Source organism: Natrix helvetica, assembly GCF_964273705.1.
Source record: "Natrix helvetica genome assembly, chromosome: 1".
Taxonomy (NCBI): domain Eukaryota; kingdom Metazoa; phylum Chordata; class Lepidosauria; order Squamata; family Natricidae; genus Natrix; species Natrix helvetica.
In genome coordinates, this window is record NC_138548.1 from 279,085,908 (window position 1) to 279,098,512 (window position 12,605).

The window sequence follows — 12,605 nt, forward strand, 5'->3', positions numbered from 1 at the left end:
TAGGGCACTTAGTTCAGGATTGTCGAATCTGCCAAGGAAAGGGATCTTTCTCAGCCATGTTGCAAGCATCCAGAGAATAAGAAATAAAAAGGTGAACTAAGATCAATGGAAACCCAGTTGCAGGTTTAGGAAGCAAATGAATGGTTTGTCCTTATTTGATCAAGAAAGAGTGGACAATGAGCATTTTAAAAATGTTTATGTCCATACTATTGTTCTCCAATGTGAGCAAATATACAAATTAAGGACAAAATAGAAACTATGGTAGCTATGCTTGTGGTAGTACTAAACTGCTCCATTGACAGCTAATATGAACAGATTTTCCCAGCTAAACATATCCTCAGAGGGAGGGGTAAGAATAACTACTGAGGTACAAGCATGTAACAGGAAGAGGAGGTTTCAAAAGCAATAGATGTTTTCCCTTCTCATCCTGATTTGAGTGGGAAAGGACGTGTAAGCCTCCAAAAGGGGAAAAAAAGAAATAGGGAAGCAGATAAAACTAGAGGAGAGACCCTGAATATTGGAGATCTCCCATGGGATATTGATATGGTAAAAAAGCAGAGAAGACACTTCTTTAAAAACATTTTGGCAGGAAGTGACAATGTATACAAAGAAGTATCTACTGAATACTAGATACCGTATTTTTCGGAGTATAAGACGCACTGGAGTATAAGATGCACCAAGGTTTTGAAGAGGCAAATTTTAAAAAAAGTAGGCAGGTAGATAGACGGATAGAGAGGGAGAGAAAGAAAGAGAAATACAGTAAGTAGGTAGGGAGAGAGTGTGTTTAGGTAGGTAAGTAGGTAAAGGAGAGAGAGAGAGAGAGAGAGAGAGAGAGAGAGAGAGAGAGAGAGAGAGAGAGAGAAATACAGTAGGTAGGTAGGGAGAGAGAATGTGTAGGTAGGTAGGTAGATGGATAGAGAGAGAGAAATAGAAAGAGAAAGAAAGAGAAATACAGTAGATAGGTAGGGAGAGAGAGAGAGTAGGTAGGTAGGTAGAGGGATAGAGAGAGAGAGAAATACAGTAGGGTGGGAGGGAGGGAGAGAGTGTGGGTAGGTAGGTAGGTAGGTAGGTAGGTAGGTAGGTAGGTAGGTAGGTAGAGGGATCGAGAGAGAGAAATAGAAAGAGAGAGCGATAAATACAGTAGATAGATAGGGAGAGGGAGAGGGTAGGTAGGTAGGTAGGTAGGTAGGTAGGTAGGTAGGTAGGTAGGTAGAGGGATAGAGAGAGGGGGGGGGAAATACAGTAGGTAGGTAGGGAGAGAGAGAGTAGGTAGGTAGGTAGAAGTTTCCAGATGTATTTATCCATGTGCTGGAGAAGGAAATCACTGACAAACCTTAAGACTTTGTTTCTGCTGGCACAGCACTTGATCAATGTAATCATCAGTTAAAGAGCTTTCCAAAAGGGGAACAAAAGTTTTTGCACTCTGCAAACCTCTGAAAAACAGCCCAGTTTTTTTTCCAAATAGAAGGCATGAATAGCCTTGGGGGGCTTGCAGAGTGCTCCTGGGGGAGGCGAAAAAGAGCAAAAAATGGTCCATTTTTCGCAAAATCTGGCCTGTTTTTGGTCAAAATAATTGCATGCATAGCCTTATAAAGGCTTATAGAGTGCTACTGGGGGCTGGGGCAAAAAACGGCCCATTTTTTGCTCATTTCTGCCCTCCCCAGCCCTCAATAGTTCTCTGAAAGCCTTCATAAGGCTATGTACGGCCATTTTGGTGAAGGGGCGGGGCTTCAGGGGGCAAAAAATGCTGTATTCGATTTTCAGCCTCTTTTTTGAGGAAAAAAGGTGCTTCTTATACTCCAAAAAATACAGTAGGTTCTGCTGGTCAGAAATTGGAAAATATATCAGTAGACACTGTCAGGTACTATCAGGTATGTGGGAAAGGCTGGTTAGCCAAACAGGAGGCAGTACTCATAGTCCAAAGGTATGAGTACTCATCATGCCAGAGCCAATTATAAAACCCTCACACCCTTACTGACCCGTACTGCACCCTCACATACCCTCCTCAGCCCTAATCACACTCTGCATACTCTTCCCAATCCTCACTGGATTCTCACACACCCTCCCCAATCCACACTTTTCTCACACACTCGTACACTCCCTAACTGGAGCTGAACCTCTGGGCCACTCCCTCCCCCATCCAGCAGCAGTCACTTAGCTGCCTGATGTCCTGGGTTTTACAGCTTCCTGTCAACTTCTGCACTGACTTTGGTTGCAGGAAGCTGGCAGCAGTTGCCTTGCATAACTCACTTGGAACTCAGTTTACGATGGTAACTGGGACTGCAAGGATTGCCATCACTTAGCAGTGCAGTTACACTTTAAGACGGCATCACTTAGTGATGGAAATTTCAGTCCCAGTTGTCATTTTCAGTTGAGGACTATCTGTAGTGTAATGGAAATAAATTCCCCTGTCTAAGACCTTGGATTTATTTCATTATAATGAGTATTTAGTAATTATTTAAAGTCCTACAGATTGTACACATACAGTAGAGGCACAATAATGGGTACCTTGAGTAGGGCAATTTCTGAAAATCCAGTTAGGCCAGAACACAAACTAACATTACCTGTCGTAAGGTAACTCTAAGACAGCCTGTTGGCTACATCTGTAAGTAAACACACATTCTCTCATCTTGAAGTTAAATAAGGTGAAAAGCTGAAGACTTTTATTCCTTTAAATTTTCCCACAGAAAGAACATGGAAAGTGAGGGAGAGAGGAACCTACACCATGCAGAGTTAGAGGCAACACTTCCAGAAATCTGGAAGGAGAGTAACACACCTAGATTTCTAAATGTGATTAAGCCTCGGGCAGAAAAGTAACTCTGAAGGAAATTGGCAACTTGTGTTTAGTACATGCAAAATAAAAAAAAATCTGATGATTAATAATTACACTCTTTATGCAAATAACATAAGCAATGTAATTCATCTCAATTGCATGTGTCATCATTTAAATTCTTCTGTTTGGTATCAACTACATTTTCACATCACTGAGTGATGTCAGGCCCTATAATATTTAACAAAGAATCCATCCTTGCAACTGTCAGTTAAAATAAGTTTTACGTGTATAATCTGTATGTGTATACGTACATCCCAAAGGGCATACATTGTAAAACTTGATAGAATATAATGCATAAAAAGAAAAGGAAGGAGTAAAAAGATAACATATATATTTAGGTCAGTTCTACAATTAATAAATTATGTACCTTAAACTGATTTTATATATACATTTCTAGAAAGCATTTGCTTCTGGCTTTTGGAGTAACCTTGGAGATAATTTGCATTGAAATTAGAAATACAGGAGGAAGTATTTAAACATGGGATCAACATGTTCCAATAGCTTTGGAGAGGTTAAGAGATGAGAGGTAGGTACAAATCAAATCAAATCAAATCTGTATTTGAAGTCAAGGAAATAAGATAGCATGTATAATAAAACCGGATCTACAATTGTTTTATGAGGTTGGCGGAAAAGAGAAAGTTGCAGGGAGCAAAGTGGTTCAGAAAGTCAAGCTTTGGAAGAACTGAAGCTATTTTGCTTCACACTATTTTCTAATGTATGTATCATAAGAAAATATGGAAACATTTTGAAGCCAAGGAGAATTTTTCAAGTAAAATGTTTACTGAAAGTGATTTTTTTTCAGATAAAGAATATGATTCGCCCATTCCCCTTAATGAAACTTTTATAGAAATTCCAAAGGCTGAACATAAAGATATATAGGGTTAAATGCATTTATTCTGCACCAATAGATTTGCACCGTATTTGTGAGTAACATTAAAAACAGCACTTACCAACTTTGGTCACAATTTTATGAAGTAGATCTAGGTCAGAGCTGCTGGGTAGATAGGGGTTGCCAGTGGCCATCTCGATAATCATACAACCTAAAGCCCAGATGTCCACAGGTCTAAGATCAGGAAATGAACAAAGTGCTCAACAACACAAAGACTAAACTTACAAATGTTTACTTCTTGTCATATAAATGTTCTAAAACAAATTAATTTCTTTATTACAAATCTTGCCATGAAAGGAAGTTCACCAAATTCACACACCTGCTTTAGAAGCAGAGTTTGGCAGCATTCCTATTATAATACTCATATAATCATAAGACTGATGATGTATACAAACGTATATATATTTTTGTATAATGTTTCATATTGATACCAAACTGTGTGTGTACATCCATCTGGCAGAACCTACCGTAGCCCAAATCTCCTCAGCTTAAATTTTTGGAATTGTTTTGCTTGTACTTTTGTAATCAAGGCTTTACCACAATGCAACATTTATAGTTCTCTTCAAACTGTAGATTATGTCTATGATATTCTGCAAATTGCTGAGACTGAATACTTTTTAGAATTTATCAAAAGGAAAGGAAAGGAAAGGAAAGAAAAGAAAGGAAAAGAAAAGAAAGGAAAAGAAAAGAAAAGAAAGGAAAAGAAAAGAAAAGAAAAGAAAAGAAAAGAAAAGAAAAGAAAAGAAAAGAAAAGGAACTCTTCAGCATGTAGCAACAGCCCCTGACTGACCTGGGAAATTAGGCAGGGTTGGGCGTGATTAGTATTTGAATGGGAACCTGTAGGGAATGCCAGAGTTACAGACTACAATGGAAAACAAACAAACAAACAAACACGAATCCAGAATAAGCAATGACAAACCATCTCATATTGTTACTGTACAAAGAAAACTACGGGGCTGTTCCCAGAAGTTAACTAGGAGTGGATTCTAAATCAAGGACTTTTAAAAATCAAAACAAGAACTAGAGTATATAAATGTATCAGGGCGCCCTCTAATGTTCCTTTACTATTATTCACCACAAGTAAGTTTATAGATTTTTTGTTTTTGGAGTATTCTGTGTGGCTGTAATTTAATTAAAAATAATTAATGATACATATTTAACAGCCATATGTATTATTATTTTTAAAATACCTACTTCCCATATGTTGTATCTCTTAATACCAGTTCTGGAGCTCTGTACCACCTTGTAGCTACATAATCAGTATAAATATCACCTGGGGCTGCTAAAGTCCGAGCAAATCCAAAATCACAAAGCTTAGTTATTCCAGTTTGTGAAACCAAAATGTTTTCAGGTTTAATATCACGGTGAATGACCTAGCAGAAGAATAATGTAGAATCTGGTTTAAGAACAAAAATAGGTTGTTTGAAAACAGAATATTAAAAGTTAACTAGTTCAGTAACAAGAATACAAGTTCAGACTGCTAAACATCTAAGCATAAAATAGTAATTTCAATTATCTTTTGGGAGGTAGAAAAAATCTAGGTGAATTAGTTGAACTGATGACAGACTTAAAACTAAAGCCTATCTATATTATTATTAGTATTAATCTTATACTGGTTCAAGCAATAATAGAAAGGATTGAAAAGCAAGTTACATACTGAGATCTTAATATGACATCCATTTAATTATTTTCAAAGATGGCTCCAACAAGCCTGCTTATTATGATTTTGGGAACACTACATTTCATTTTATTTAAACCTAGACATTTTTTGTTAGTGGAGCAAAGCATATTTGAAATAATGTTTGGTTTTTAATTATAGCTCTTGTTTTAATACACTAAAAGGAACAATAACATAACTGTTAATTAGGAATTCAATTTCCTACAAGCCTGTGTTGAAAAAAAGGGAATTATCCCTTTGTTCAAGAATTGAATGTTTGGATAGAAAAGCAAATATTAAGAGCTCAGATGAAAGAAGTTTGTGACTCAAGGATGTTTGCTGCCTTGTTGGATTTTCTGCATAGAATTTTTAAAAAACTATATCGGGGTGTCAAACTCACATTGTCACGGTGGCATCACGTGACGTATCAGGACTTTTCCCCCCTTCCATAAACCAGATGTGGGTGTGGCCAGTGTGTGACGCATCCAGTTTACGAGCCAGGAGTTTGACAGCCCTGACCTATATGAACAAAGCTGGAAATTTTAATCTCAGATTTTTTTAAAACTACCAGGTTTATGCTGGAGGTCCAGTAAAAGGAAGAATAAGAGGAAGTATGGGAATGGTTTGCTATTATACCAAATTGACATAACAAAGTCCACTTCCAGAATCCCAAGAGATGCCATTGTTTAATTGAAGAAACCCAGAGAACACTATCTCTGCCAGTTTGATTCAGTCTGGCAGATACTGTGGGAGATAGGCAGCCTTCAAGTAACCAGGTTTTACATCACTGAAGGGCTTTATAGGAAATTACTAGCACCTTGAATTGCACCTAAAAGCTAAATGGCAAACAGTGCAGCTTGCAAAACAGAGGAGTTGCATGGGCATACTGAGGTAGGCCCATCACTGCTCGTACTGCTGCTTCTGGACTTGTTGAAGCTTGTAGGTGGTCTTCAAGGGCAACTAAATATAGAGTGCATTGCAGTAGTCAAGCTGTACAATATTTAAATATTTTTGTAAAGTACTTACATTGTTGCTGTGGAGGTAGTCAATTGCTCGAAGAATCTGATAAAGATATCTCTTAAGTCTTCTACTATCCAGTCCATGAGAATAATGTTGCAGCTCATCTAAAACTGTGTGGTCAATAAATTCAAACACTAAATGAATTTTCTTTTTTTGTCTGAAGACTTCAATCAGATTGACCAAGTTTTCATGACGAAATTGCTGTTAACAAAAGAGCAAATAAAAAATATTGTGTGTGCTCTACCCTGCCCTCAACACTCAATTATTTTTTATAATAATTAATTTAAACCAATATATTTTATATGTTTTATTAAGTAATTTAATAAAAGTATCACAAACACTACTGTTAACTAGGAAATCAGTATTTACGGTATAATCTATGAAAGAATAACTAAAAACTTGGCTTCATCTACATTCCAATTTTTAAAAAATGGAATTTACCTCACAAAAGCCAATTCTGAAATTAAGAATCTTCGCGCAAAGAAAACCAAGCTGGGGGGCGGGGGAGGACCTTCATCTGCCCACTTTACTGAATTGTAAAATCTCCCAAAGTTATTGGGAGCCAAGCAGCCTATAAATTGTTACAGTATTTACAGGTAGTCTTTGACTTACAATAATTCTTTTAGTGACTGTTCAAAGTTACAATGGCACTGAAAAAAGTGACTTATGATTGGTTTTTCACACTGCAGCATCCCCATGGCTACATGTTAAAAATTTAGCTGCTTGACAATTGGCATGTATTTTTTGATAGTTGCACTGTCCTGGGGTCATGTGATCACCATTTGTAATCTTCCCAGCTGACTTCCAACAAACAAAGTCAATGGGGAAACCAAATTTGCTTAACAATCACATGATTTACTTAACAGCTGCAGTGATTCTCTTAGTAAAATGGGGCACAATTCACTTAACTGCCTTGCTTAGAAATGGAAAGTTTGGACTCAGTTATGGTTGTAAGTAGAGGACTACCTATATTAACATATTTGTAGCCCACCTATGTGGTAGATTGAATCCGGAAAACTATACAGTAGCAATTCCAGCTTTAGAAAATCACTATAAAATTAACACTACTATAGAACATAGAATTATATTGATTTCAAGATTTACATACTTACATCTTAACATGTTTTTGAATTAATAACAATGTAGCATGAAAGGCCCATTAAAGGAGTCATTTCATAACTCAGCTATCACAGCTGAAAATCTCTTTCTCTCTTCCTAACATATACCTTCCATAAGGGAACAAAGATGACAGACTCACAGACCCTAATATTTAGGCAAATACTTATAGGAGAGATATCCCACTTAGGATTCTATGTGTTATTACCAACTCCACAAACATACACCATAAACACAGGGCACCTGGTGCAATTCTTTTGAAATTGGTCTGATGGGGATTATATGTGCTGTTACCAGGATATGCAGAATTTGTGAGCCCTATCAGTGCCTTGCAGTGTCTAAAAGAGCAAAATTGGTCTGTCCTCTCTGCATCAATTTTGGTCAAATAATCTTGAAAAGCGTTGCCCAAAACTTGCTACCAGAATCACAACCATCTCCTAAATTAGCAAATAAAGATCAGGTGCAATGCAAACATACACATTGCTTCCGGCTATGAGGTGGAAGCATCTAAAAGAAACTGCAAAACCATTTATGATGATCTGTGACACATCACTGCTGTTTTCTTTTTGCTTGTATGACAGTACCAAAGAGCCACTGATCTTAAATGTGGTATTTTCAATGGATGTGAAAAGTTTGCCACTTTCAAATAGAACCTCATAGATATCCAGAAAGGAAATTTCAGAGAATGAATATTCTATCCCTGACTAAAAATAGATATACCTGGCTAAGGGGCTCCTGATCATCAAAGTTACTTGCTTTTTCAATGACAAAAAATTGATGAAAAACACCCTAAAACTATTGACATCTTTAAAAGTGTAATTCTAGATAAGTAAGCTATTTTTCAAATGTCCAGATCTGAAAACGCCAATTCTATCAAGCCTCCAATTTATCAGGAGTAATTTCATGTCTCGGTCATTCAAGTATCCAGTCAGTTGTCCCTTACCTGTGCAAAAGCATATAACTCCATTAAAAGGGAGGAATATAGTTGGACAAAATCAGAATACCAATAACATCCACATTCAAATCCCAGATAACCTCACCTAACAGATTTATATAGAAGTTAAACAGCATGAGGATATGAAAGGAAGTCCTGTGTTTACTACATTGAAACAAAGTTTTGGAAACTGAGGGATAATAAAAATATTTCTATTATTAAATACTATATAATTAATATATAGTTGCTGTATTTCTAATTGTTATATTTATTATCTACTGAAAACAACAGCATAACATAATCATATCTTGCTGCAGCCACATGAAGAAGTGAAGTAGCTGCAGCAGGATAATTTTAAAGAGTTTTTCCAAGAGGAATCTTCCACTGGGAGATCCAGCAGAGCCAACCCAGGATAACTTCAACTTTCACTGAAACAATGTCACTGAAAAATATATTTTTCAAAATATTTAAATACATATTTTAAAAATCTAAATCTATAAAGTAAAGAAATACTGCCAAATACTGCTTCAGATAATATAAGAAATGTATGCAGTAATAAATGTAATTAATTTCTTTGGAACATCAAAGTGAGTGTTAAGTTCTTTTTAAAAACTGCATGCTAATTTTAAAAGGCTTACACAAAATAATTCTGGCATAAACATAATCCCTTTACTTATACTAATATGTACTTATATTCATCCCCACCCTATGTTACCAGTGCCAAACATGGACATTTGCAATAAAGCATGAGTGAAAGTTAGTCACCAAGGAAATGAGATGTTTGAGGAAAGCTGTGGAGTGACCAGAAGGGATAAAATCAAAAATGAGATCATACGAGAAAGAACTAGAGTAGAACCAATCTTAAATTACAAAGATAGCACGTTAAGTGATTTGCTCACCTGAAAAGAATGTCTTGGGATTCTATACCATACAAGGCATATACAGAAAGAGGAGAAGGCAAAAGAACACAAAGCAGACCCAGAAAAAGATGGAAAGACAGCATCAAAGACACACTACAACAGCATCAAATAACAATGGTTGAAGCCGCCAGAAGTTCAAGAACCCGAATTTTATATCTTCGACACCCGAAGTGGTAAGAGGCAGTTAAGAAGAATATATATTTACTAGGTTATAAATCAAAATTTTAATATCAAAACACCTCACACAATATGTGCCCCATCAGCATTTTTTAAAAAGTCAACAAATAAACTGCCACTAGCAGTACAAAGATGCCTTACCAAATACTTTCTATATCTCCAGGACTCACTGTCAGTTCTAGCACTGCCACAGCTCTACTAGCTGGTGAACAACTGATTGATACTTCTTTGCATGTTGTGATTATTTTTCATTTACAGTATCAATGTTGCTCTTTTCCCCCTACAAGTTGTACAGGCCTCTATTAAAAATACTGATTTTCAAAAGAATAAAAGAAGCAAACCTTCAGGAATTTTATCTCTCTCATTGCAATTTTGTTGACAGATTTTTCTGTTTTTTCATAAAATATCTTAATGGCAACTATATGTCCTGTTTCCTTGTGTTTACATTTCATTACCGTTCCGTAACTTCCCTCTCCCACTTTTCCAAGGATCTCATACATTTCCATACTCAAGTTTGAAATCTCTGGAAGAAAAAAAATAAATCTTGTTAACTAGTATTATTTTTGTTTGTTTCTTAAGCCCTGCTTATAAACATGAGCAGATAAATTATGGCTACACTCACAGGCATACTGGCCTGATAGCACATAATCAGAATCAAACATCTTATATCTAATAAGATATATAATGATTAAAGACACTGATTTATCCAAGTTCCAGCAGACTAAATGGGGGCAATTAATATCAATACCTTTTGGGTTTTTGAATATTTATTGTCAATGGAGAGGACTACTGCAGGATAAGGCTATCTACAACTGTTTGTTGTGATGATATATTGTTCCCACTAATATAAGAAATAATATGCTTCCAATTGACTATTGCTGAGGACATAAAACTGTTATTGAGCCTCTGCTTATCAATTTTCTATAAGTAAGTTGATTACTGAAAGAACGGATTGTTGAATAAATTGGCTATAGCTTTGATCCAAGATGACTGAGTTGTTAAGACTAGATATTTGGTGGACCATATCCCATGCAATACAAAGGGTAGCTTGCATTCAAATCAGGCAATTAGTTTATAATCTACTCTTGACTCTTAATAAATTCCATTTCTTAATGCTTTTATTTCAGATCCACCAGCAAACTACATTATGGGTCCAAGATTTAACATGTGACTATAATATATTACAAATAGCATATTGGCTGGGTTTATTCTCTGTTTAAAATGTTCTCTTCTTCCAATAAGATTATTTGAAGAAACTATTATTTATAAGAATATTAGGAAAATTCATTTCCAAAATGGTTAATTGCTGAAATGTGGAAAATGTCATACATAAGAAAATTGCCCAAGAGGGTACAGGATCAAAAGCAGGGAATTCTTCCCCTGAAGAGGATTGCATTTCAATTATTATTAATCTCTATCAAAACGGTCAATAGCAAAGAAATGTAGGAGAGCTAATCAAATTTCTGCCAGGGACCAGCTCATCTCTGATTTTTGCAGGAAGCATTAAAACCATTTAACAGATGGAAATGAGATGAAGCCCATCATATGGTGCATATGATTGCTGTCGGCACAGGGAGGTCATTGCATTTTATTTATTTTTGTATTGGGCTTTTATCCTTGTAAGCCTCCGGGAGTTACTGAGAGTGAGTTAGGTGGCCATATAAAATAAATCTTAAATAAATACACAAGGATCCTTCTGCCCACCATGGTTGATATCAAGAGTGGAAACTTCTGATTAACCTTCATTGCAAACGTGTCCTTTGATGCATTTGGATGTTGCATAATGCATATCCAACTCAATCCCCTGCTCATTTATTTAGGTACTTTTGAGTATACTGAAGGTTTCTCTGGAGCAAGGGATTATAACAGGACTGCAAAATAATCCTTTGCTTTTAAACCTGCATTTGGATTTTGATGATTTGCAATGTTTTTCCTCACTTCCACCACATCTCCCCTCCCATGCTACAGTATTTGGAAACGCAACCTGAGCAAGCTTCATCACCTCATACCCCACCCTGCCTGCTCTTTTCCGGGCCTCAAGGAACCTCCTTCCCGCGTCACACCAGGATATCCCACAGCTGCCCTCCCTTATCTAGGGCGCTCCTGACCTGCTCCCGGGAAATCCCCATGTTGAGTCTTCCCAGGTCTAGCCAAGCAAACCGGTCCAGTTCCATGGCAACCGCCGCTATGTCAACAGCCAGGCACGACGTCATCGCGTTCGATAAGGTTTCGGGCAAGGCAAGGTCCTGGGTGACGTCAGCTCCCAGGTGGAAGACGATGTTCTGTCCCGCCTAATGGGGTGTTTCTGCAAAAGCCGCTAATCCGCAAAAGTTCATTTGAAAGCACCGGACAACGCCGAGTGCCCACAGCCCGGAAAAAGCTCATTTCTTTCCCCTCACGTAGCACCTTTGTACCATCAGATGATCGAAAGGGAGAAACAGCAGATGTTTCAGGGGCTGATGGTTTCGGCCGTAGTTACGTTCGTAAAACTTATTTTCTAAATTAATAGGCAATATACTGGATCGAGGGTGGTTTTTTTTAAATCCGCTTTAATCAGGCCTCATTGCACACAATCAAAAAGCTTGCAATATTTCCGTAGCTATAACTAGGCATTCCGTTGTTTTTTCTCATACTCATTCACGCACGTCCACGTCGCTTCAGCTGCGTTAGTATAGTTGCTTAACTATTTTTCATTTTGCAGATAACAAAGTAGTCAGAAAGCACAATAATTTTTCGCCCGTTTTTAGGGCATTATTGCCTGTTACCCAAGCAACCCCGATTTTATCGTCGAATGGAGATGTATCTAAAAACAACAACATTGGGAGATTGGCAAAAAAAAAAAAAACCCTTTACTGGGCAAGGTCGCTACACACACAGTCATACACCTATAGGTTCGGTTGCTGGTCACATTAGGCGGCAAAAATAATGCTGTGGCATCTTAAAAACCGACCAATTTTTCACGCGATAATAAATTAACTCTTAAAAGCACAGTGAGACTTGTTTATCATTAGATTCTTCATAAGGCTTATACCACACCTCCACAACTTAACGATCAGGGG

General features: G+C 37.0%; 1 protein-coding gene across 1 annotated transcript in view; it reads right to left on the minus strand.

The window, feature by feature from the left end:
• Window positions 1-11,807, minus strand: part of CDKL3 (cyclin dependent kinase like 3) — a 35,471-nt gene extending 23,664 nt beyond the window's left edge. Inside the window, exons 1-5 of the mRNA XM_081939592.1 lie at window positions 11,655-11,807; window positions 9,888-10,069; window positions 6,406-6,600; window positions 4,917-5,095; window positions 3,784-3,896 (exon numbers count right to left, since the gene is read on the minus strand). Of these exons, the coding sequence (XP_081795718.1) occupies window positions 3,784-3,896; window positions 4,917-5,095; window positions 6,406-6,600; window positions 9,888-10,052 (652 nt within the window). The 5' untranslated portion in view covers window positions 10,053-10,069; window positions 11,655-11,807. The remainder of the gene's footprint in view (window positions 1-3,783; window positions 3,897-4,916; window positions 5,096-6,405; window positions 6,601-9,887; window positions 10,070-11,654) is intronic.
• Window positions 11,808-12,605: the final 798 nt, after the last annotated feature.